General features: G+C 43.5%; 1 protein-coding gene across 1 annotated transcript; it reads left to right on the top strand.

Moving 5' to 3' along the window:
• Positions 1-2021: 2021 nt before the first annotated feature.
• On the top strand, positions 2022-25320 carry LOC128837842 (all-trans-retinol dehydrogenase [NAD(+)] ADH4). Its single transcript, XM_054029443.1, has 9 exons — positions 2022-2151; positions 9336-9437; positions 9997-10138; positions 14783-14870; positions 16372-16603; positions 17255-17515; positions 19491-19626; positions 21907-22045; positions 22962-25320. Exons 1-9 carry the CDS (start codon positions 2134-2136, stop codon positions 22984-22986), a joined length of 1143 nt encoding a protein of 380 aa, XP_053885418.1. The 5' UTR covers positions 2022-2133; the 3' UTR covers positions 22987-25320.
• Positions 25321-26938: the final 1618 nt, after the last annotated feature.

The following is a 26938-nucleotide window of genomic DNA, read 5'->3' as shown; positions in this document are numbered from 1 at the left end:
AGAGGGACAAGGTGGGTGAGGTAATACATTTTACTGGACCAACTTCTGTTGGCGAAAGAGACAAGACTTTGAACTACACAGAGCTCTTCTTCACCAACTCTCTAATATTGTGTAACCAACACATCTACAACAATACATTCTACATATGAGCAAAGGTGAAAGTAAGCCAGTACACCCCGGTACGCAAGAGCCTGTATGCCGTACCAGACCAGCTTCCCCAGGAGGCAATTTAAAAGGCCCCGGGCCCTTTAAATTGCTGCCAGAGCCCCGCTGCAGGAGCCTCCGGGTAGTGGACGGAACCCCCCAGGGCTCCAGCGACAATTTAAAGGGCCAGGGGCTCTGGATGCTGCTACCGCCCCAGGCCCTTTAAATCTCTGTGAGGCAGTGGGGCTCAGACGGTCATTTAAAGGGCCCGGGGCAACAGCGGCGGCTGGAGACCCGGGCCCTTTAAATGGCCCCCGAACCCCGGGGCCCCCAGCCGCCTCTGCAGCTGGTAGCACCAGCAGTGATTTAAAGGGTCCGGGCTCTAAAGGCCCTGCCCCTTCTGGTTGAGGCCCCACCCCTTCCGGTTGAGGCCCCACCCCCTGCTCAGGACTCCAGAGTTCGGGTAAGTCCTTTAAGTTACTTTCACCCCTGCATATGAGACTGTGACAAACTAACTAGCATCCCTTTATTAATTATAATATTACTGTATATATTATTTGTATTATAGATCAGGATGCCATTGTGTTAGGTGCTGCACATACATAGAATAAAAGTAAAAGTCCCACAGAAAGAGACAGACCTGCCTGAAGAGCTTACTTTGCATTGTTACTTCCTGAATTTGAAAGACCTTTACAAATGCTAAAAAGAGTGTTTTGTAAAGAGCTTTGAGATTCTCTGCTGAAAGGAGCTAAACAAATGCAGAGTATTATCATCAATAATAAAAGGTTACCACTAAATTTGTCGAAGTCCAAAATGTAGGTTTTGGCCGTTAGAACTTCTTGGTGTATAAATTTCAAGGCTACAGGATTCAGCCCTGCTCACATAAACTTCAAAGAGAATAGGATTGAGCCCAGACTCTCTTTCAATAAAGTCTGTACTGGGTAAATAAATCTGACTCTCTAAGTGTAACATTAATCAAATCAATCCAGGTGAAAAGTTAAAATCTGTGTGAAAATTTTAGTAAAATTTGTATTGCTGGCGCTATATACAGTACAGATGATAGAGACTAAAAGAAACAATTCAAATTATTGAATTTAAGGTTAGGTGTATAACTTCACTTTACTAGTACAGCTCCCACTGGTATTACATATTCAAGAAATTCAATGAATTGTGAATAAGGGATTCTTTTAGCACTGGACATCTGCATAATGACTACTTTTTGGAACGTTAATAAGAGATCAGTTCAGAATTATTTATAAGAGTGGATCTACTGTATTAAAACGCCGTCTCCCAGAGCTTCACGTTACTTTTAACTTATTTTTAGCACAGTTTTGCTTTCACCAGCTGCAAAGTAAAGCACCAGTATATTTCTCTCATCGATCTTGTTGCCAAGCACTCTTCCCTTTCACCAACTGCACATATATACCAAGAGGAGGCTTTCCCTTACGGATTGATCCTGCTCCCTTCAAAGTCAACATATAATACCAAATATATCTGTGTCCTGCCATCACCAGGCAAGTCAACAGAGTCCAAGCCAAGTGAAGATGTATCTCTGTTCCTGTTGCTTAGTATTTGATATGCAGCATGAACAGCACCTTTATTATTTTGCTAGGCCATAGAAACATGTATGGGATTAATAGAAGTTCATTGGTAGTTTACCATGGAGTTAGAAACAGTTGCTTTTGTGAACTAGAATATTTAATATTTCTCATCTCCGGCAAACAAAAGGTTGAATAAATCATGGGAAGTACAGGAAAGGAAGTACAAAAAGGGGAGGAGACGAGTATTGAAAGGGGAGGAGTGCTGAGGTAGGAGGGGACAGGAGAGTGGAATGAGGGAAATGCTAGCTACTATTTAAGGCAGTGTAGACTGCTCCCTGGACAGACAGACTTTTGTGGGCTGTACCTGTGGAGCTGGTAGCACTGCTGATCTGAGCACGACTCTTTGAGCCCAGACTCCTTCCTGAGAGAGACTCCAGAGGGGAGGAAGATGAGCACTGTGGGCAAAGTAAGACAATGGTATACACTTGTTTGGTGCTGATTTCCAATCCTCCTATTTGATTGCATAGCATGGGTACATCTGCTCAGAGTGCTGTGCAGGTACCACATGGTGCACTCTTCCTTTGCAGCAGTGACAAGGGTGGCTCATGTCTCCTGCTCGGGGCACTGTAGAGCGCAGTAAGTGGAGAGTAAAGTAAGGGATACTGCAGTCCTGGTGTTCCCTTGATTTCACTGGGGATTTGAGGGGAAGACAGATCACACAATTGGGATGGAGAGTAGCAGGGTCAGGCTGAGAGCAATACTCCTGGGCTGCAACGTAGGGAATGTGCACCACTGTGCAGAGAAGCTGTTTCTGAAATTAAGATGCACAGAAAAGGGTTTTTATTAAATCTAACCTTAAAAAATTGGACTAGGACAAAATGTGGCAAATCAGAGAATGGAGCACATTCCTGGTACAGGTGCTGCCCCGACATATGCCATGGTTTGACTTTTATTCCCTGTTATTTTGTTGTACTGCGTACCTGGTCAGAAGTATAACTGTTTCCCTGGAATGTTAGTATGGCTTATAGTATATGAATGTTACAGATCTAGGGCTAAGTGCAGCATGGGGCCCAGTCCTTCAGTCTTTATTTTAGTATTATTTATTATTACTTGGTTAGCGTTAACAATATACTCTGCAAAACAGAGTGGTGTACAGCCTCAAGTTTGCTAGAAATCTGTTTGTTGCTCCTAAGGAAGGAGTGGGGCAAACATGGCTTGGAACAGCTCTTAGGGGCCATTACATCAGTGGAATTGCTGAAATGCAAAGCACTGCAGAAGATAGGGGCCAGTGCATGCATAAGGGAAAACTTCCTTTGATTTAAATGCAAGCAGGGTTAGGTCCTGACAGTTACACCTAATAAATTATTTTGCAAGGCACTCTCTTTCCATTAACTCTGTCCAAGTTCACATTTCTCCAAGAAACTTTACATTTCAGTAAAAATATAATACTAATAGGGAGAGTTATGATGAAATATTGGATGATGGCAACAAGAAAAAAATAACAGGACAACAATGGTTGCTAACTGATTGCAAGATTCCATTCCTGACAGTTATAAGTATCTAGTTACATTGGAAGCCAAGAGGAATTCATTTCAACAAACTGTGCTTGAGGCTGTTCCACAGTAAACCAGAACCCTAACTTAAATAGTTGTTAGAAGTGAAATTAAATTGGGACTGCAGTTGAGTTAATGTTAATTGTTCTATTAACTGAACAATTGTTCAGTCAGATTGTTAGATTATTCCTCTGAAACACCTCGGTAGCTATGTCTACAAAGCAGCTGAAGTTCTGCAATCCAGAAAATATTGTTTTAATTTAGCTGTATATTTGAGTCCCATATCTGTTTTTTAAATTACATTTTAAGATTTAAAGGATGAAAGCTAAATTGAAAGCCTCAGACTCCTAATTTCCATCAAACCTAATAGAATCTGGATTAAAATTCAATATGAAAAGTTGATCATACAGAGATAAATATAGTCTGTCTTTTTAAAGTATTAACATAGCCCCCCATAACCACAGTATCTGAAGTCCAGATCCACAAAGGGACATAGGCACCTAAACCCCAGATTTAGGCTCCACTGCAATCCACAAACGCTCCTAGGGTGCTACTTAACTCTGTAGGTGCCTAAACTCACTCAGCACCTACACTTGCTATAAAAGTTCCCTAGGCACTTAAGTTTCTACCTCCAGGCATCTGCACTATACTATGCTGTGAGGGGATCCAAAAGCTGAATCTCACACGCCTTAGCTTGCTGGGACGTGGCACAGTTTAAACATTGTCCCTGACTTTGGATCTCCTGGCATCCACTCCTGGCACAGATCTCGTATCTGACATCCCTCTAGGCAGTAGGGACCCTGCAGCCCAACTGCTTAGGCCCAGAAACTAGTGTATTCTCCCTCAAGCCTCCCCAGCAGCTCTTGCACATTCCCCAGGATCCCACCCAAGGGGTGAGCTTTCTGGTTTACAGCTTACCTCCTTAAGGGTACATGACAATGAAAGCCCACAGACACACAGACAGGTTTTGCAGAGGATTCTAAATACCATTACTCTTTACTTCACCTGAGAGATACACCATTCTATACAAAATACTAAACAAACCTATATGTATTTCCCCTGCCTCTGTTTCCCCACCACTCTGGACAATTCTTTGGGCAAAGTCCAGAGTCCTCTATAGAGTCCAGGTTCCTTTCTCTGCCCCCGCCCTCCTGCATATGGACTCTCTTCTCTTCTCTTCTCCTCTCTCTCTCTCTGCCTCTAAAATGGCAGCTGAGGGACTCTCTTTTTATAACCTCCAGCCTCCTTTGGCAGGTGACCACAGAACCCTATCAGGTGACATCATTGCCAAGTGACCTCTCCCTCTGCAAATCTGTCCTCATGGACAGGAACCAGCCTTATGTCTCACCTGAATAAGTGATCATTTAAGATCTAAAGACTGACCTTGTGGTCCCTGGTCTGGTAAGTACGTGCTACAGCCCTGTCAGCAAATGACCCACCGAGAGGCATTCCATGATACAACAGTTTCATAATAGCAAGCAGAATTCATCAGCTGCACATAGACAGAGTCCCCAAATTGTCACACACTACACCTTGTGCTTTCAGTGCAAAGCGAGTGAAAAGTGGAAATAAAATGCTACCTTTCTGACCTGGTAGCATTTTTACAAGACTTTGCACACTAATTGTTCTGATGTCAATTACTACACAAGGTGCAGGGCAACCGTCAATCAAGCCGATAGACTGAAATTCACACCCCTGTGCGGAAGGCCAGCACAAGGCCTACCCAACCACTTAAATCTCAACTAAAACCTAATCCCAACTCTGGACTGTTCCTCGGCACAGCTGTAACCCTAACCCTGTAGGCCTGTGCTGATCCTCTGCACAGGGATGAATTTCCATATAGTTGGATTTTGCAATGGGTTTTAGTAAGTCAGTCAAAGTTCACTCAATTTTTTTTAAATTCTCAGTCATTTAAAATGATGCCAGTTGGCAGCTCTGATTTCTATGCTTCTTAGCTGGCTAAAAGAGAAAAAAAAAAAGTAAAATGTCATTTACAAAAAGTGCACACATTGACTCAAACACGGTGTCTTTTCTCAGCTATTTTTGAGGACACAACTACCCAATTCAGGCTGCTCTAGTTAGAATAGTATCTGGATACTGTCACTAGAAATCCTTCTTTCTAAACATCAATTCATAACTTAAACAAATTAACTTGGAATACAGGGTCTCAGCCAAAAGTAATAACTCTAAACAGCTAAGGGGTAGATTATTGAATATTTCTAGTTGTACAAGTCTTAAAAATAGAAGCCAAGACTGCCTTATAATATTTGTCAAAAGAACAGACTGAATATCACCTTCCCTTCCCAGTGCAGGATTACTCTTGGCATCTTGGCAGAGCAGCCTTAAAACTGACAACCAGATACAAGTGGATTCTGCTGGTGTAGGTGAACCCCCAGGACATGTAGGGCTTGCTCTTGCATAGGGGGTATGTCAGGGCGTGGCCTGGAGAAGGACTGGAGGCATGGCTAGAGCGTCCTGTGCTCCAGATAACCCTAGCTGCAGAGTGGCTCCTGCCTTTCATTCATTCAGCTATTTTTGTGTTTTGTATTTAACTTCCTTCTTGCCGATTATCAGTAGCCAAAGTAACATGCTTTGTATATCTATGCCATATTCAGTGGCGCACTGCATTTTCACTAAAGTCTTCACAAGCAGGATTCTATAGGTTTCCATGATTCTGGTTCAGCTCAGATAACCGGCCCTGTCCTGTTGTTCTTACTCATTCAAGACCTTTTGTCTGTGTCAGGACTGAAAGATCAGGAGCGATAACAGCTTCAGTAACTTATAAAGTTATTGTCATACTATAGGCCAAGAGGTTACTAAAATCACAGTAATGAACACATGTGTTAGATGCTTACAATACTATAGATTTATTTCTAAAAACCTATTACCACAGACCCTGCTCTGTTTGATTATAACAGCTGCTCCCGGTATTATGGGTGCAGCAAAGCAGCTCCTTATTAGCACCAGTGTTCAAAATCCCAAGGAAAATGATGAGCTATTTTTCACATAATTTATCTGTATGTATTATAGTTCTTCAAAGATTCAGATTTGCCCTCATTAGCCTGTGGCTCCGTGTTTGGAGATTCTTAAAATGCTTAAGCTTTAAGGAGGAATTAAATTGTTGAACACATTTCAAACAACGTAAGAGTTATTAGAAGGCCATATTCCTGTATTCTTTACTCTGGCAAAGCTCACTTCATGTCCATCAGTGGCCGCTTGGCCTCAGCAAGGAATGAGAGACACACATGCTGTCCTACCATGGGAGGAGTGGGGGGAGGAAAGAGTACTCAAGCTGCTGTGACTTTGAACGTTTTGGATTTCAGTCAGATCCCTCCAGAGGGAGGCATTTATGACACTGTGGAGAGGAAAAGAGGAAAAGAGACAGGGCTGGAAACACCAGCAGACTCAACGGATCTACAGAGACCTTTGAACAGAACCAGCAATTTGAGTTCCCTTTCCCTTCCCCAGGCAACATGACTTCCTTTGGAGCTGTGCTGCTATTGGTTCTGCTCCCTCTCCAAGTGGTTAGAGGGTACAAAAGAGAATTAATTCTTCTTTATTTAGTAGTTATTTCCCCATGGAAATCCACATGTCCTGAGAGGTGCACATTGCACAGAGTGGCTACTCCTGGCTTCACCTCAGGCCACAGAGGCCTGACTGTACATGAAGTTCATACAGAAGAGCTGCCATGATCAATAGGGGCTGCGGCGTAGCATGACACTGATCCTGCTCTCCCCCATCACCTACATGATGCACACAATTCAGGGTTGTTATGCTCTATTTTGCCTCTCTTCATCTAGTATCACATAGAAAAGGGGAGTGGATGGCCCTATTGCATTTGGGTCACAGTATTTATGATACTTCTGTATCAGAGTAGTGAGACTTAATGCATCTACAATGTAAATAAAATGGGATGGAAACATAAAGGGCAGATTAATAAAGATTGGAACATTATTGTCTTTCTAAACAATGCAGATTATTTTGTATCTGAATTCCAAATTTGTCATAGACCTCAACTTCAAGCTGATTTTATATGGTATAGATCCCAATTCTGATTTCAGTTACACCAGCCTTTCTTCTGGGGACCATCATTCATAGAGTCCAAGGCCAGGAGGGACCATTCTGATGGTATAACACAGGCCAGAGAACGTCCCCAAAATAATTCCTAGAGCAGATCTTTTAGAAAAACATCCAATCTTGATTTTAAAATGGTCAGTGATGAAGAATCCACCATGATGTTTGGTAGATTGTTCCAATGGTTAATTACTCTTATAGTTAAAAAATTATGCCTTATTTCGAGTTTGAATTTGTGTAGCTTCAACTTCCAGCCATTGGATCATGTTCTACCTTTTAGTGCTAGACCAAAGAATCCATTCTTAAATATTTGTTCCCCCTGTAAACAAGTCGCCCCTTAATCGTCTCTTTGTTAAGATAAATAGATGGAGCTCTTTGAGCTATCACTATAACACATTTTTTCCAATCTCTAGTCATTTATCATTTTTGTGGCTCTTCTCTGAACCCTCTCTAGCAACATCCTTCTTTAACTGTGGGCACCAGAACTGGACACAGTATTCCAGCAGTGGTCACATCAGTGCCAAATATGCAAGTAAAATAACCTCTCTAATCCTACTCAAGAGTCCCCTATTTATGCATCCCAGGATCATATTAGCTCTTTTGGCCACCCTGTCACAGGGGGAGCTCATGTTCAGCTGATTATCCATCACGACACCCAAATCTTTTTCAGTCACTGTTTCCCAGGTTAGAGTCCCCCCATCCTGTAAGTATGGCCTACATTCTTCATTCCTACTTGTATACATTTACATTTAGCCATATTAAACTGAATATTGTTTGCTTGGGTCCAGTTTACCAAGTGATCCAGATCGCTCTGAATCAGTGACCTGTCCTCTTCATTATTTACCACTCCCCCAATTTTTGTGTTATCTGCAAACTGTATTAGTGATGATTTTATGTTTTCTTCCAGGTCATTCATAAAAATGTTAAATAATGTTGGATTAAGAAGCAATCCTTGTGAGATGCCACTGGAAACACACCTACACAATGATGATTCCCCATTTACAATTTGAAAATGATCAGTTAGCCAGTTTTTAATCCATGTAATGTGTGCCATGTTCATTTTATATCGTTCTGTTTGTTTTTTTTTTAATTAAAATGTCATGTAGTACCAAGTCAAACATCTTACAGAAGTCTATCTCGTTGACACTATTATCTTTATCAACCAAATGTATATGTTTACCCAAAAGAAATATCAAGTTAGTTTGAATGGATCTATTTTCCATAAACACATGTTGATTGCATTAATTACATTATCCTCCTTTAATTCTTGATTAATCAAGTCCCGTAGCAGATGCTCAGGATTGATGTCAGGCTATAATTACCCAGATCACCCCTTTTACCCTTTTTAAAAACTGGCAGAACATTAGCTTTCTTCCAGTCTTCTGGGACTTCCCCAGAACTCCAAGACTTACTGAAAATCAACATTAATGGTCCAGCGAGCTCCTCAGCCAACTCTTCTAAAACTCTTGGACCTGCTGATTTAAAAATGTCTAGCTTTGGTAGCTTTTGTTTAACTTCCTCTATAGATAATAGAGGAATGGAAAGAATGCCATCATCACCATATGATGAGAATATATCATTTGTTTGTTTCCCAAATGCAGAACTGAAATATTTATTGAACACTTTTTCCTTTTCTGCATTATTATTGATAATTCTACCATTTCCATCTAGTAAAGGACCAATACCATGGTCAGGATTCTTTTTGTTCCTACTATATTTTAAAAGCTCCTTATTGTCCTTAACTCTGTTAGCCATAGATTTCTCCTGGTCTCCCCTTGCTTCCCTTATCAATTTTCTACAATTCCTAACTTCTGATTTATATTCATCACTATCAGCCTCCCTTTTCTTCCATTTGCTATACATTTTTATTATTTTTTATTTTTCATTTATTTAAATTAAATTATTCTTGATTCACCCCAGGATGAATGAGACCAGGTTCTTGCTCTTCATTTTTCAACATGCAGTGTAGAGAGTGCAATAAAGTAAAATCTTTAAATCTGAAATGTACTTACTCCTTTCCAAGGTTATTAAATGCAAGGCAGCCATTGCCTGGGAAGCAGGCAACCCCTTTTCTATTGAGGAGGTTGAAGTCGCCCCACCCAAAGAACAGGAAATTCGAGTTAAGGTAAGTGATCTAGATTGACACTGGTGTAAAACTAGAGTAGCAGAGCAGTGAAGGCTATTACATTTGAAAGAAGCAGTTAAGATTCACCAATATATCCTGGCTGTGCAAAGCAGTCATAAACATAAACGTAAACAGCTTAAAAGCCCATTTATGCTGCTTTGTGTGGCTGAAGTGGGGCAAAGCAGCCAGAGTGCACTGTGTTCCCTAAATCATGATAATCAGATTTAATTCACTCTCTGTGTTGCTTCTCAACAACAATAAAAAGAAAAAGGAAGAGAATGGTCGTACATTTGGGGCTTGTTTGTCTCCAAATGAGGGCATTTGGAGGGCATTCAAATGTTTATTTTCTACTGTACATGTTGACAATGGTTGGGTCGTGCAAAACCACAATGCTAATGAAATTCCAGTGCTTGGGACTATCCAGGCAATAGCTCAAATTTCCCATCAAACTTGGTGGTATTGCAATGGTAAGAGCAGCTCTCTAATTTGATTCAAGTCACAGTTGTAATTCTCCATTATCAACCTACAGTGTGAATGTAAAGGTGTTACTGCCTTGCAGATTGTTGCCACGGGGGTGTGCCGTAGTGATGCTCATGCTGTAAGCCCCAGTTTTAAAGAGGGTCTTTTTCCAGTCATCCTGGGCCATGAAGGAGCAGGAATTGTGGAGAGCACTGGACCAGGAGTGACTAAATTTAAACCAGGTACTGAGATATTAGCTATACCATTGCCGTGTCAGGGCCTTATTCGCCATTCGCACACAAGGGCTATATGTTGGTGATGCACTGTTGAAGTCAATGATTTATACTGGTATAAACTGCTGAAACCAGTGAAGAACCAGGCCTTCTACCAGGGTAGAAGTTTAAACCTCAGTGGTTATACACTGTGGAGGATAAAATGCCAGAAGACATGGCGCTAGTAAATTTGTTTTAAAAGAGTGCATATAAACTGAACTCCTCCTACACGCCCCCCTACATGTGATCGGGGATATGATTACTCTCTGTAAATACATTGCGGAGGAGGAAGGTAAAAACACCAGCAAAGATGAAGAGCTATTTAAGCTGAAGGACAATGCTGGCACAAGAACAAATGGGTATAAACCAGCCTTGAACAAATTCAAGCTGGACATTAGAAGTTTTCTAACTATCAGAGGGCTGAAGTTATGAAACAGCTTCCCAATAGGAGTTGTGGGGCAAACAACTTAATTAGTTTTAACAAACAGAGCTGGACAAATTTATGAGTGGGACTGCATGACAAGGTTGCTTGTGATGATGGGGGCAAGGTTCAGCAGCCTGATTGTCCTTCCATTTTGTCTTACATTCCTAAAATCTCATGCTTTAGGACTCATCCCTTTGGGTCAGGAAGGGATTTCCCCCTCCCAGTTTATTCAGAGGGATGGGAGTATCTCCTTATTCTAAAACAGCAGAGATGGCCACAGGTGGATAGGGTGGGCTAGTACAAGTTGCCAGTGGCATTGGGATTTCTTTATTTTTGCCTTCCTCTACAGCATAGGGGGCAGGTCACTTACTGGAATCATCTGGGTATATCTCACTTAATCAGTTCCTAGCTATTGCAGAGGCCTCAGACACTGATGCACTTCAGTCCCTCCAATTCTCTGCTTGTAGCACATAATAGTTTAGTTTCCGGAGGGCTGTAATATTTTAGTCTAATTTTGGTTGTTGGGTTTAGTACAGGGGTGAGCAAACTTTTTGGCTCAAGGGCCACATCTGGGAATAAAAACTGTATGGCGGGACATGAATACTCAGAAAATTGGGGTTGGAGTGCAGGAGGGGGTGAGGGCTCTGGGTGGGGGTGCGGACTCCGGGGTGAGTCCAGAAATGAGGTGTTCAGGGTGTCAGAGAGGGCTCTGGGCTGGGGCAGGGGAGTGGGGTGCAGGTGGGGGTGAGAACTCTCGGCTCGGGATGAGGGGTTTGGGGTGCAGGAGGGTGCTCCGAGCTAGGACCGAGGGGTTCGGAGGGCGGGAGGGTGATCAGGGTTGGAGCAGGGGATTGGGGCATGGGGGGAGGCTCAGGGGTGCAGGCTCCGTGCGGCGCTTACCTCAAGCGACTCCCAAAAGCAGTGGCATGTCCCTTCTCCAGCTCCTACGCAGAGGCGCGGCCAGGCGGCTCTGCACGCTACCCCATCCGCAGGCGCTGCCCCTGCAGCTCCCATTGGCTGTGGTTCCCAGGGCAGCGCTTGGGGTGGGGCAGTGTACAAAGTGGAGGCTCCTGGCTGCCCCTACATGTAGGAGCCAGAGGGGGGCCATGCCGCTGCTTCCAGAAGCTGAGTGGAGCGGCCCCCAACCCTGCTCCCCGGCTAGAGCTCGAGGGCCAGATTAAAATGGCTGGTGGGCTGAATCCGGCCCACGGTCTGTAGTTTGCCCACCCCTGGTTTAGTAGGTGGGTCTGGGTGTTGTTGGTGGGCTGTTATATACAAGAGGTCAGGCTAGGTAATCTGGTGCTCCTTTCTGGCTTTGAGCTCTAGGAGTCTGTGACAAGCAGTAACTCTGATGTAGCTAATGGAGATACGATTACAGTTGTTTAGGATTTGAGAAGGAAAGACCACAAAGCAATTCACATGGCTCCTGCTGGAGATATGTCCCCTTCAGTTATTGTACACAGAAAGAACAGAAAAATATCTGCAGAGTAAACTAGAAATAGAAACTTATGCTGCCTGGCCAAAGAACTCTCGGTGTATTTAGATTGAACAAACTGGCCTCCACTACTCCCGTTGCTGAAACACCCAAGTTCTATCCTTTTCTTCCCCCTGCCCATATTTTTTTGCTGGTTGAAGTCACTGATCCAGAATCTTCTCCACTCACAAGTTGGAAGAACAGCTTCTGAAACTGATGCCCTTGGGGATGGTTGGCAACAAGTAATTGATGAGTGTCACCAGGGCTGTCACTACTCCCTAGATCCAAAGCTAATCCTGCCACGCCCAGTCTCAGGCAAGGAGGTTTTTTCTTTAAAGAGAGGTTAACAAACAAACACAACACAGTCCTAACTCAGCTCTTAGTCCCAGGCTTCAGGGCCCCAGCCTCTCTCCGCTCTGCTCCCTCCCAGAGCAGCAGCTACAGGGCTGCGTCCCTGGCTCTAGGACTAGGGTAACCAGATAGCAAGTGTGAAAAATCGGAACAGGGATGGGAGATAATAAGCACTTATATAAGACAAAGCCCCAAATATCAGGACTGTCCCTATAAAATCGGGACATCTGGTCACCCTATTAGGGACCCAGCCACAGTAGCTAGCTCAGGGGTGGGCAAACTACGGGCCACAGGCCAAATCCGGCCCCTCAGGGCTTTGGATCAGGCCTGCAGGATTGCCCCCTGTGGCGCCGCGGGCCATGCACCACTCTCAGCAGTGGCCGGCCCAATGTCTCTGCTGCCCCCGGGCCCTTGCCGCTAGGCACTGCTCCCCGCAGCTCCCATTGGCCGGGAACGGGGAACTGCGGCCAATGGGAGCTTCAGGGGAGGTCCCAGAGGCACAGCAAGGGCAGCACACGCGGAGCCCTCCGCCACCCTCCCCCAGGGGCCTCAGCGCTTCCTGGAGCGGCGCAGGGCTGGGGCTGGGGACAGGGCAGGCATGCAGGGAGCCTGCCCTGGCCCCAGTGCATGCCTCTGCCATCCTGGAGCCCGAACCCCTCCTGCACCCCACCTCCCAACTCCCTACCCTAAACCCCCTGCCTGCACCGTGCACCCCTCCTGCACCCCAACTCCCTGCCCTGAGCCCCCTCCTATACCCCGCACCCCTCCTGCACCCCAACCCCCTGCCCTGAGCCCCCTGCTGCACCATGCACCCCTGTGCACCCCAATCCTCTGAGCCCCCTCCTGCAGTCTGCACCCCTCCTGCACTCCGCACCCCTCCTGCACCGCAATCCCCTGCCCTCAGCTCCCTCATACACCCCACACCCCTCCTCTGCTCCAATCCCTTGCCCTGAGCCCCTTCCTGCACACCACACCCGGCACTCCCACCCCCTGCCCTGCATACAATTTCCCCACCAGATGTGGCCCTCGGGCCAAAAAGTTTGCCTACCCCTGAGCTAGCTCCACTCCAATACAGCTTCCTCCTTAGGGCTCAGCCTATCTCAATTCTTCCTTCTCCCTGCTGCCTATTAGCAGCCCTTAATAGGCCCAGCGGTAGCCCAGACCTCTTTAATTATCTTCATTGGACTTACCGACTCCAGTCCAGGGCACTGGTCTCAGTCTATCCACAGAGACCAGCTAACCTGTGACAATGAGCAAAGCAGGTGGCTCTTCCCTCTCTCATCTGATGATCAGCTATTGTAATGCTATCAGGTTCCCATTCCCCTCTATAACCTCTGGGGCATTTTTTGGTGTTGTTTTTGGTGTGGGAGGTTGTTTTGTTTTTACACAACTGCACAGTGATGCAACCTTCTCTTTTCTGGTTTGCTGCATCACCACTCTGAGTTCATCCAAAATGTGGCTGCTAAAATCATCTTCTTTGCCCGCTGATCTAAACATCTCACCCTCCCTTTTACTTCCTCCACTGTTACCCATGTGCCTAACAACCAGAATTTAAACTTCTTGTGCTCACCTTTAAGGCTCTACCCAACTCAGTTCTGGCTTTCATCTATATCATCCCTTGCCTCTCTCTGATTATGCCAGTCTCTGTGCCCTGTCACTGTCCAACTCTCAGCTCTGTGCCTTCCCCCATGTTGCCCAAAATACATGGAATGCCCTTTTCACTGCAGCACACCAAGCCACCACCTCCTCACTCAAGTCCTTCCTAACTGCTCACAAGAAGTATGCACTGGAAATCAATTAATAACTAATAATAAAACTCACTCCCTTCTGTGGGTTGCCCAGTGCATCCTGTTTCCTCTGTATATACTCTCCAGGACAGTATCTGTCAGCTGTCCTACCATCACAAGGTCAGTCGATACAGTCCCAGCCTGGAAGAGATGTAGAGCTGTTCCTGTGTCTAGTGTGTGAGAGGGAATATAACAACATCTGGATTATCATTCTGCTAGGCTAAGTCACAGAGTCACATACTGAGTGGAAAATAGACATTCAATGTAATATGGAGTAAGTAATGTTGTTAGAAACAGTCAGTCATGTGAGCTAAAATATTGAATGGAATATTTAACATCGCAAGCAAACCAGAGGTTGAGTAACTAACAGAGAATTATCAGGGGGTAGCCGTGTTAGTCTGTATCCACAAAAACAACGAGGAGCAGAGAATTAGACATATGTAGGGCCTACAGAAGTTCCAAGAATGGAGAATTTGTAGGGCTGGGCCAATGAAACATCAAAAAAAAAAAAAAAAAAAAACAGCAAATTTGGTAATAACTTTAAACCAACAATATCTAATAAATATTGATTTTTCTAGGTGACAAGGTTATCCCACTCTACGTCCCTCAGTGTGGCCAATGCAAGTTCTGCTTGAGTCCAAAGACCAACCTTTGTGAAAAGATCAGGTAGGAATTGCAAATATTTTACCTTGCAGGGAGCAGTAGGAGCTGCTTTTCCATTGGGCCACAGCTGGGGAGGGGCTGAGAGGCAATCATGGAGGCAGTTACAGTTCCATGATTCTCTGGGCAGCTTCATCCTGGGGACTGCTCTAACCTTCATGAGCTGGGATAGGCCATCCACCACCTGGCAGTAGCTGGAGCACCACATGCTCTAGCCAGGCCTTATCCCTCCTGCCCCTAACATGTCTCTTACACTGGGGTGAGAATGATGGTATAGGAGCCAGCTACACTTCTTTATGGGTCTCCCGCCATACAGGGAAAGACGCTGCAGGGAAATGCGGGGGCTTTCCTCTCCCTTTTTGTGCCAAGAGGAGTCAGGTCAGAGAACACTTCACTTTCTAGTCATCTTGCTTGCCAGACACTTAGAAAGTGTAATGAATAAAATATTGGTCTTTGCCAGCTTTTAAATCCAAATAATAGCCATAGGAAATTTAGTCTCAAGTATCTAGTTAAAATATGTGACTGCTGGGAGCCAGGTAGCACACTAATCTAGCAGAACATCTGGAGACCCCAGTTAAAATCCTTGCTCAGGACAGACATGAAAATGAGTTTGATGGTTGGTCTCCTCCTAAACCAGGGGTGGGCAAACTATGGCCCGGAGGCCACATCTGGTCCTTCAGATGTTTTAATTCAGCCCTCGAGCTCCTGCCGGGGAGCAGAGTCAGGGGTTGGCCCCGCTTCGCATGGTTCCCGGAAGCAGCAGCATGTCCCCACTCCGGTTCCTACACGTAGGGGCAGCCAGGGGGCTCTGCACGCTGCCCCCACCCCAAGCACAACCCTGAAGCTCCCATTAGTCGGGAACCATGGTCAATGGGAGCTTCAGGGGCGGCACCTGCGGACAGGGCAACGCACAGAGCCGCCTGGCTATACCTCTGCGTAGGAGCCGGAGGGGAGACATGCCGCTGTTTCCAGGAGCTGCTTGAGGTAAGCGCTGCCCGGAGCCTGCACCCCTGTCCCCCTCCTGGGCCCTAATCCCCGGCCCCAGCCCTCCGAAACCCTCAGTCCCAGCCCAGAGCACCCTTCTGCACCCCTAACCCCTCCTCCCCAGCCCCACCCAAGAGCCTGCACCCCGAGCTGGAGCCCGCACCCCCCATCCCAACCGCCTGCCTCAGCCCGAAGCCCCCTCCTGCATCCTGAACTCTTCATTTCTGACCCTACCCCAGAGCCCACTCCCCAAGCTGGAGCCCTCACCCCCTCCCACACCCCAACCCCCAATTTCATGAGCATTCATGGCCCGCCATACAATTTCCATACCCAGATGTGGCCCTTGGGCCAAAAAGTTTGTCCACTCCTGTTCACATTCCACAAAGACCAACTCACCATTTGGCAAAATTGACAAACTTTGTTCAAGTGCAGTAGCAGAAGGACGGTGAGTCAGAGTAGGGGGACACTGACAGCAGGGGACAGTGAAGTATAAATTCCGTTTTTTTTGTTGTTGTCTCCCTAGCAAAATTAAAACACCTATTTCTGATCAAGACCTGATGCCCGATGGTACCAGCAGGTTCACCTGCAAAGGGAAGCAGATTTACCACTTCATGGGGACTAGCACCTTCTCTGAATACACTGTTGTAGCAGAAACCTCTCTTGTCAAAATTGATGCTGCTGCTCCCCTGGATAAAGTCTGTCTGATCGGCTGTGGATTTTCCACAGGTTATGGGGCTTCCCTCAATACTGCCAAGGTGAGCTAATTAAGGCTCAACTACTCACTGTAATAACATGAATAGTCCCTTTGATTAGGAACTTCTTCCACATGATTGTAATGAATTCAGTAGGTTTACTCACATGAAAAAGTGAGCAGTATTGTCTCTAAAGGTTAATTTAAAAAAAAGAATATGCTCTTCTGGAACTTTAGTCTTAACCATTTTATATTATATAGTATATATAATGCATGTATAATGTAAAATAATTTAAAAAAAGTTTTACATAGTGTATTGTTACTGTATTTTTATACAGTTTTATATATTTTAAAAATCTTTAGTACAGTTCTAGTTTTAAAAACAAAACCGTACTTGGCAGTTTACATATAACCTCAGTTTCAAGTTTCCACATTTCTGGTGTTAATTAATAGTAATGAACACTAAGCCAACATACCAAGTTCCATTTGAGAGGTGTGGTCTGGGTGAGTCATGAATTGAAGGTCTTGATATCAAACACACAAAAAGTGGATCATTTCTTATATTTTTCAAACAATAAAAAGGATATGGCCCCATCCAACCTGGGCATTTGATGTGGTTTATTGACATGAGCCGGAGATCACAGACAAACATTTAGAAAGCTCCTTTTGTCTCCAGAGTTCTAAAGCCATTCCCTAACCTTTCTTCTTATTGCAGGTGGAACCTGGGTCTACTTGTGCTGTCTTTGGCTTGGGAGGAGTCGGCCTGTCAGCTGTCATGGGCTGTAAAGCTGCTGGAGCTTCTCGGATCTTGGCAATTGACATCAACAAAGATAAATTTTCATTGGCAAAAGAGTTAGGAGCCACCGACTGCCTCAATCCTCAGGATTTCAAGAAGCCCATTCAGGAGGTTATAACTGAAATCAGCAACGGTGGTGTCGATTTTGCAATTGAATGCATCGGTAATGTTGCTGTCATGGTACGTGTCATGTTCTTCTGCACCAGATATGGACTGGTCACAGAGCTTGCTTATGCACACCAGATGTGTTCACCATAAGATCCTTTACTGCTCTGCCAGGTATGGCTAAGGTTAGCTTTAAATAAGGTATTTTACACACAGTGCCACCTAATGACTGAACCGTATAACACAGTTTAGCATTCCACTACAGTATGTATATTTTGGTCTAGGTCTGTGCTCTGTTACAGCAGTAATAGGTGTGATAAGAACACTTAGATGGGATAAACAGTCGGATATATTGAGATTTTTGTTTTTATTAAAACAGACAGTAATCATTCATTACAATTAAATACCCTCCAAGTGTTATGTTCTAAAGATCCTCCCAATAACTGTCTCCCCCAATGGCTCTTCTTCCCAATATGGTACACTCCTGACATGGAACTTACAAGAATAAAGATGCTAATATTAAATTTCTATGGGTTGTACAGTGCCTTTACAGCGGTTACTGAAGGGTGCACTTCCTAGCTGCAACTTCCTGAGGTGTTGCTTCTGAGGCAAGCAAAATGTCCCAGGGAGCTCACAAGGCACCTGTTGTTGCTGCACGCTTTAATGGAGAACGGGAAACCGGCTCCTTTTCGGGGATGGATTCTTAGCATGGCTTTTGCTGTCAGAATTCCCCTCTTCTTTCAAACCTGAAGAACAAGGAACAAGATTGTTCCTGGCCCCTGCACAGAGACACAAGAAGGTCCTTGTGCCCTCTTCCTCACTCCCTGGTACCTAGCTCTGTACAGGTTTGTGATCTAGCAACATCCCTTCATCTGGCCACTGCATCATATGGAAAGCCAAAGGCAACCTCACCTATTCCCACTAAATGCCAACTCAGACACTGCCCATCCTGCTGTTTGGGAAAGAGAACCATATAAGCAAGCCATTACATAAAGCATTTCCATTCAGCATCTTCTCCAGTGCTCACTAGCTTCCCCAATCAACAAGGACTCCAGATCAGGCAGCAAATCTGTAACCTCAAAGTTCGATTTCCAGCCCTCAATAACACAGACTGAACGTAAGTTCTCCTCACCTTTATATGCTGCCCCCAACGGGGTGCATACAAAGTTATCCTATACACACTTTTGGAATTGTATAGATTCATATGGTGCCATTTCACAAGCCAGAAACATTTCTTTTTGAAGCTATTACATTACTCAATCTTTTTAATTATTTAGTAATTACTAACTTCTTACATCCTACTTAACCCATACAAACTGGTACCAAGTATACCACAGAGCTGCAACATTTATCCTATCTCCCAGCAAAAATTTGGATTCATGAGTTAAGAAATCATGGGATAGCCTCTATAAACCAAATTACTGTGTCACATGAAGTATTATCATTTACAAGAATATGATTCCAGTGCCAAATTCTGGTTCTGTTCAACCCAATGAGCGTACTGTCATGGTCTTTATTAGAATCAGTATTTGACTTTTAATGCAAATGAAATAAGACTGAACTACTAAAACAAGCATAATTACAGTAAAATATCATAGTCTTTAAGACAGGTGATCATGGTATTGTTCAGGTAAGACTAAACACAGTACTGACTTTTTGGAGGGCATAGAGTTCATGCAATCTTTCTGCCTAATTATGTTAAGTCAATCTTACTTGTTTTGCAAATTTTCAGAACACGTTTATGTCTAGTTGAATTGCAGTGGTGGGGAGAGGGATCTTTTCATTTTAAGCACCTTCGAACACATTTATTGCCATGATGAAAACTACCATTTTTCCTGTTCTTTGTTTTCTGGAAATTAGCCAGTTTCTGATCCGTAACAGTAATTTACCTCTTACCCCAGGGCTAGTATCTCAGTCCTCACTCAAACTCCCATTAAAGTCCATGGAAGTTTAGTGAACTATCAACTGAGTAAGGGCCTAAAGTCTGACCCCACAAGCAGTAATGAATTCATCTTCTGCCCTTTAAATCTGAGTTTGCTTTGTCTTTCAGAAAGCTGCCCTGGAGTGCACCACGGTGGGCTGGGGAACTTGTACGATTGTTGGAGTGGCTCTGGGTGGACAATCAATCCCGGTTTCTCCAATGCAGCTGATAATGGGAAAGAAAATAAATGCCACTTTCTTTGGAGGTCAGTTTTCCCACATAGTTTAGCCAAAAGGAAGCGGGAGGGTGGAAGAACAGTTATATCCATCTCATCTGAGATCTAAGATATATTTCCCAAAACATGATGGCCATTGTTTTGCCACCACATTTGGCAAAATATAAACAAACAAAACTATCTACCATCCAATTCAAGAAAATTAATCCAAAATTGCACAATCTTGCCCCCTTTTCAGACAGCATTCTTGGAAGCCAAGCTGTTTGCCATCTTCTATTTTTATAGGAAAAACAGAATGTTTCCATACAAGAGAGTAACCATAGCAGTGAGACATTTCACAAGGGGAGAATGGGGAGAGGTATCTGGAGCTGCTGAAGCCTTTGAAATTTAGCAATTCCAAAAATTGCAAGTCCAAGATCTAGTATATTCACCCTACCTTTTTATATAGCTGTGAATCACTGTAATTATGTTCATCAGAAAAGATTGGAATTATTGGTCCACAGGGAGCACTTCACCCCTGAGCTTCAATCACTACATTAGCTCCCTACTGAACCGTGGATCAAATTCAAGTTCATGGCCCTACCCTTCAAAAATTTCCACAAGCAGATCTATCTGACAAACTGCATCCTCCTCCACCACAAAGATAACTGTGCTCCTCAAAACAAAAAAAGCTATCTGAGTCAAACCTCACGAGAACGGGAGACCGAGCTCTCTCAGCAGCCAGCCCAGGATTTTGGAACTCAATTCCTGAAAGGGTCAGGATGATCATGGATCACTGCTTTCAGCTTCCAAAGGCACAAGCCCATCTCTACACCCTACCTGTCTTCAGCAATAATAACAATTAACACAACAAGCCAAGTAACCAACACAATTTAACTTTCAGTGTCATAGGAGGGGAGAGAGAACCATAAGACAAAGAATCACAGGAGTAATTCACCATGGCAGAAGTCCAGCACAAGGGCTATTCACCACTCACACCCCCAAAGCAAAGCTTAAGTGGGATTGAACTGGTGCACAGGCCTCATGCTGGCCCTCTGCACAGTGGTAAATGTCACCCACTTGATTACTTGGTTATGGTCTTTTAAGGCTCAGATGCCACAATGATGAACATGGTATAAATATGTACATCAGGAGTCTAAATGGCTATTAAATAAGATATACCCCAAAATCAGTTAAGGATATTATTTATATTGTTGTACATACAAATATTATCAAACTTGTAGATCTTCAAAAACAAATTACTATTCTAAATTATACAACTGGTTTTAAAAGTGGTGGCTCGCTTCCTAACAGATTAGAGAGACCAGGCTCTCCATTCTGTGAAATGAAGTATGTGAATGACCCCTCCTGAGTTGATGACATTTTGCCTACAATTTTGTTTTTCTGTGCCAAATCCTCATTGACTTCAATGGCCATTCCACATATGGAATGAGAGTAAGCTATGACTCTAAATGCTTTTTTAATGACTGACAGCTCCATAAACTACAACCTTGTATACTTCATGGTTTAAGCAAGAGAGAGTCTTAAATAATTGTTCTGAACTTAAATTAATTTACATGTATATTCTCCTACCTGAAAACTGTTGTGCCACTTGATAATTCTAGAAGTAAGTGGAGAGAACAGGGGTAGTTTAAAAAACCTCACAGGAAAAAATATTCAAGTTGAGCGCTGATTTAATGACCACGCCGCTGTTACTTTCCTCTCCTCATAGAAAATACAGGTGACTTTTTTCATGGCCTAGGCTTTGCCAGGGAATACCAGCAGATCCAGGATGCCAGTTGCCGCCCATAGTGGAAAGTGCAATGAGAAGGATGGGTTGAGATGACATAGGCTGCCTGCATCCTCAGTCCCCACAGGGAACCTGGAGGCAGCCAGCACAGCCCAGAAATTGTGATGGGCCTGCTTAGGAGAGGACATAACAAGTGTGCCTAGGACATGCGCTGATCCAGAATATCTCTTGGGCAGCCTTTGGGGAGAGAGGTACCATCCGTAGAGTCCCTGCCATAAATTAATCCTGACCTCTCCCAGTGGAACTCAAGGGGAGAATCACAGTGCAAATATCTCCTCCTGGAAGTCAATCTTCCCAAAGACACAGTTGCAGGAGGGTGCAGTTTGCACTCCCTCCTGGGCCAGAGGAGGCAAATCAACTCCACTTAAGAATGACTTTGGTCTTTTCAATGAAGTGCTGACCACACATGTACTTCCCTGACTAATTTTCTGTTGCTATTCCTGAACCAAGATTATCTTTTTTATGACCAAGTTATGTAAATACAGCCTGTTTGATTTGGGGTGTTATATGCTTTGTTGCAGGTTGGAAGAGTGTAGATTCTATACCAAAGCTGGTGTCTGATTATATGGCAAAGAAATTCAGTTTGGATGCCTTGGTGACATACACTCTGCCATTCGATAAAATCAATGATGCTTTTGATCTTATGTATGAGGGGAAGAGGTAGGTTGTTATCAAGAAATTAAATCAGCCTTATCTTTGCTGATATAGCACCTTCAAAACAAAACATCATTAAAAAACCCAGCAAAAGCCTTATTCCTGCTGCTCACTTAGCGAGGCACAACTGATAGGGTGATCAGATAGTGTTTTCAAGGGGCTCCCCTAAACAGTTTCCTAGTCAGCCCAATGTATCAGGCAGAGATTCATGTGCTTCCATAGAGGAGGGTAGAGTGACTGGGAAATCTACATTTAAATAAAATACTTTCTTATAAACAAAACAAAAAAAGGAGGTATCAGCACTGAGCAAACCAACCTTTTTTTTTTTTTTTTTTTTTTTTAAGCTTTTAAGTTACGCTTTTGCTGGAAATATTTATACTTTATTCCTGAGATATATACTGAGTATACTGATAGCATAGCACTGCGTTCAACTTGTGCAATTTGAAGGGTGCATGTGAGGGGACATTTTAGAGGCACCATGGCCACTGCCATCTGGGCCAATCTGGCCTATTGCAAAAGCCAAAATTTGTCTTGCCAAGTATTTTAGTGACATTCCACCACAGGATTATGTTACTTGTGGCATGGACAGGTTTAGCAAAGAGGAGGTGACTCTATCCAAGGCAGGGAAACTAGCCCAAATTCCCCTTTGCTGTGGGGACAATTTTAAGAGGGACCCCAAACATCCCCTGCACCCCATCACAGCAGCAACCTCTGAATCCTAGCACTTCACCTTCCCAGCACAAGAATAGTTTTGCTAAGTCGGTCAACAACTGACAGAGGTGGGAATGGCTGAGTGTTTAAACAGAAGCAGTCACGTAAGGTAAAAAGTGAGCATTGTCCATATGCAGATGTTATGCACAAATGTTAAATAAAAAGTTACAAATAAACAACGCTGATAAATTTTTCTATTTTCTGTTTGCAGCAACAGAACCGTCTTGCTTTTCTAAGGATTCAACTTACATTTTTGCAGACTCCCATATGAATTTAAGCCTTATCCTCAGGCTGCCTCACTGCTTAATGACTCAATTATCTTTTCTTTACATTTTCAGGAAAGTACCTATGTTCAGTACGTGATAATATGGAATAGGTAGAAAGTAAAGGTCACAATAGACAGTAGCTGTAAACACACAGACATAAGTGTTGTGGAAGTGTACGATACCAATACATAATATTTATACATGGATGTGTAAACAGTGGGTCACTTTAGTGCAACATGCTTTTTTGCTAACACTGCTGTTATTTTTATTTGTATACAGTATCTAATCTAATATTAATGAAATAATTAACTATATAATATGTGTTTTTTAGTTTTTATGCCAAGAGTTTTCGTTCCATTCCACTTCTGTTGGCATCGTCTTGTAGAAAATTACAAACAGCCTCAAAGTGACTAAGGGTTAGATCCACAAAGGGACTGAGCGTTGTAAAGCCTAACTTGCCACCCAGTGGTATCCTCAGCCCTGAGTTAGGCATATAGATTCTCTATACAATGCATGGGGAGAGTTAGGTACCTAAGAAAGGGATTCACAGAAGCCAGCAGGATAAGTGAGTGGGGAACTGCTTAAGGTAGCCAGTAAGAAATGCTGAGAAGAAGGGAGTGGCCTAAGCCCTGCTCCTTCAGGGAACTTAGGCACCTAACTCCACTACTAGGGATTCACATTCATGAACCTTCTGGAATTGGATGCCTAAGCCAGGCCAGCCCTTTCTCCCAAAGGGAAAAAAACAGAATGAGAGACAGAGATACCCACTCTATCATAACCAATAACGCAGCAGTTAGGGCACTCACCTGAGATGTGGGAGGACTTGAGCATGGGTCTCCCCTATCACAGGAGAGTGCCGTAACCACTGCGCTATTAGGCATTCTGGGGTAGAGCACTCAATCTCTCCTGTTGAAGTGGTGGAGGGGGCAGGAGTCAGAGAAGCAGATACCCGAGACCAGGAAGGGAGAGAGCCGGCAGCTGCTGGGAACAGGGAATCAGGCTGCTGCTGGAAACAGGAGGGTGGTGCGTGTAGTTACCATCTCCAAAATTACTTCATGGGTGCAGGAGCTCTTTGCATCATCACAAGAGCTCCTGCAGTCGGGGGGGGCGGGGGGACACAATCATGTGTCTCAGGATAAAGGCATGAGACTCGGCAATACTGTGTCTATGTGGGAAAGCTATGCCAGTATAAGTTAAGGTGTGCATTTAAACCACTGTGTTATATCAATATAAACTCGTGTAGACACTTTTATTCCAATGTAAGAGGGCTATTTTTGGTTTAGCTTGTATCACTTGGGAAGCTGTGCAAACAAAACCAAAAAAGCCACTCTTATCCTGGAATAAGAGTGTCTACACAAGGTTTATACTGGTATTACTATATTGGTTTAACGATACCAGTTTAATGATAAAACTTCCCTGTTTAGGCAAGCCCCCAGTGAAAGTTACAGAGGAAATATCCAGGACCTCACTTTTATGACAAACGTTTAAATAACATCAATGGCACTGATCCTGCAAACTCTATGTACATTCTTAACTTTCCACCAATGCAGGGCCACTGGAACTACTGGTGTTGGAGATACGGCATCCCTCCCGGCTCCAATAATAGGAACTGAATGCAGAGCTTCCATCATGTTTACAGTTTTGTTAGCTTTCAATATTCCCACTATAAAACTTGCTCCAGCACCCATGCCCCTGTACCGATACTGTTGAATTATTCAGGGCAACTGATTTATTCAATTCACATTTAAGCATGTGCATATGTTCTTTAGGACCAGGGCCTAAAATATTAACTAGCACATTAACATCTCACTTCTGTGTTATAAATAAATGAATTCTAATCTCCATACTATTGAGTATTACTGTCGAGTTTTGCAAATTTGACTGAATAACCAATTTTGTTTTATTTATCTGCATGTCATAAAAGTAACAACTATCTAAAACTAGGTAAAAATAAATATTACTATTACAAACACCAGTCTTTGTCACTGGACTTTATCACTAAATTTTACAATTATTATTTTTTTTAAAACATTAAAGTTTTAAGAATTCTGTAAGTGCTCCTGTGAGGAAAAATTATGCAATTAAGTTAACATTTCACACAAGTTATTACAGTGACATCTACTGCTCATTTTATTTTCTCTTTGGTACAATTTGTTATTGTTTAATTTTCTTAAGATGCAGGACTAATTTGATTTTTTCATATTACAAACACACGGCAATTTGTTTCCAGTAGACTTATCCGATTACTAGCATCTCCTGGGTCTCTGTGTGTAAAAAAAAAAAAAATAAAAAATATGAAACTTCCTAATCCTCTCTTTCTGAGCCAATAGGAGTTTTGCTAACCTTTCATCAACTACAAGTTGCTCTTACAGTACATCATATTGATCACTGATTAGTCAGGGCCTTGGATAAAACACAGGTTGTCAATATATAATGGTAGAGTTCCCCAGATCATATTCCGTTTCTAAAATTTCTTTGGTTTCTAGGTTGAACAAAAATCATATTTAAGGCCTATCAAAGACTTTAAGATATATATGAATTAATCTCCATTGGGAAGAAAAGTATGGCTTCAATTCAAGTGGGGTATGGTTTTGTTGCCTATAACCTTATAGTGTGGTCTTTGAATTTCTCCCTGGATGGTTAGTGTTTCACTCGGGTAATGTACCCAAAATTGACCTGAGAAAGACCAACCTTTTCTGAGTTTCTTTAAAAAAAAAAAAAAAAAAAAAAAATTCTAATGCAAAAAGTTAATGTAGGAGGAGTTGAAATGATAATTCAGGCATTCCTGGCTCCTAGCCCAGTTCATTGCGGTACATCACATGGCTTCTCCCATTCAAATACAGGCCCCAGTTATACAAGTAGTCCCTTACATGAGGATGGCTGCGTTCACACATAGGCTCACTGAAGTCTGAGGGGCTTCACAAGGGTCCACTTGCTTGGAACAACTTGCTGGATCAGAATCACAGTTGGTAAAAAGTACAAAGTCTCTAACTATTCATCTCCCCTCCCATTCCCCCCCCTCCCCAAAAACTCATTTTCTAAGGAAGGAGTAATTGTTGGTAATACCATATAGGAATAATGGAGAGTCTGGTATTCGCCTTTTGGTGTAGCATGAAGCCTGATTATGTACCTTGCTGTACCATGTACCTTGGGAGCTGCGGATTATCTGATGCTCCTTGCCTGCCCCCAACAGACAAATTGTAAGTGTTTTTCAATTCCAGCTCTAACCAGACAGAACTTACTAAGGCTACGTCTTCACTACCCACCTGAATCGGTGGGTAGAAATCGATCTCTCGGGGATCGAATTATCGTGTCTCGGGACGCGACAATCGATCCCCGAATCGATGCTTGTACTCTACCAGCGCAGGTAGGAGTAAGCGCCGTCGACGGGGGAGCCGCAGTGGTGGATTTGCCACCGTCCTCACAGCGGGGTAAGTCGGCTCGGATACGTCAAATTCAGCTACGCTATTCGCGTAGCTGAATTTGCGTATCTTAAATCGACCCTCCCCCTCCCCCCTCCTGTAGTGAAGACATAGCCTAAGATACAGAACCAGACCTTAAGAAAGCTGAGTCTGGAGGCCCAATAAGAAATGTGAAGTAGGGCCATCTCACTTTAAAGGGAGTGGCATATGGCCAGGCATATTATGGCTATACAATTCTGCCTCCTCCCCTTTCCCCCCAAAAAAATTACTAAAGAAATTTTTAGCCTGATCCTGGAAATTTTTGTTCAAGGTGGACAGAAACAGCTGTTCTGATAGGTATGTTGGGATAAATTACATAGTCTGGGGGATCCTGCCTACCCAGGAAATTCATAAGATCTGTCCAAGATCTATAACCAATTTGATACTGACATGGGTCTGACGAAGTGGGTATTCACCCACGAAAGCTTATGCTCCAATACATCTGTTAGTCTTAAAGGTGT

The sequence above is a fragment of the Malaclemys terrapin genome, chromosome 5 (assembly GCF_027887155.1).
Source record: "Malaclemys terrapin pileata isolate rMalTer1 chromosome 5, rMalTer1.hap1, whole genome shotgun sequence".
Classification (NCBI taxonomy): Eukaryota; Metazoa; Chordata; order Testudines; family Emydidae; genus Malaclemys; species Malaclemys terrapin.
Note: the sequence above shows the minus strand (reverse complement) of the source record. Positions and strands in the feature narration are given on the sequence as shown.

What these genes read in the sequence shown, in the direction of transcription:
- LOC128837842 (XM_054029443.1), top strand. An exon ending in AACAGGAAATTCGAGTTAAG is followed by an intron (nt 9,438 to 9,996) that starts GTAAGTGATCTA and finishes ACTGCCTTGCAG; the next exon opens with ATTGTTGCCACGGGGGTGTG. An exon ending in AACCTTTGTGAAAAGATCAG is followed by an intron (nt 14,871 to 16,371) that starts GTAGGAATTGCA and finishes TTGTCTCCCTAG; the next exon opens with CAAAATTAAAACACCTATTT.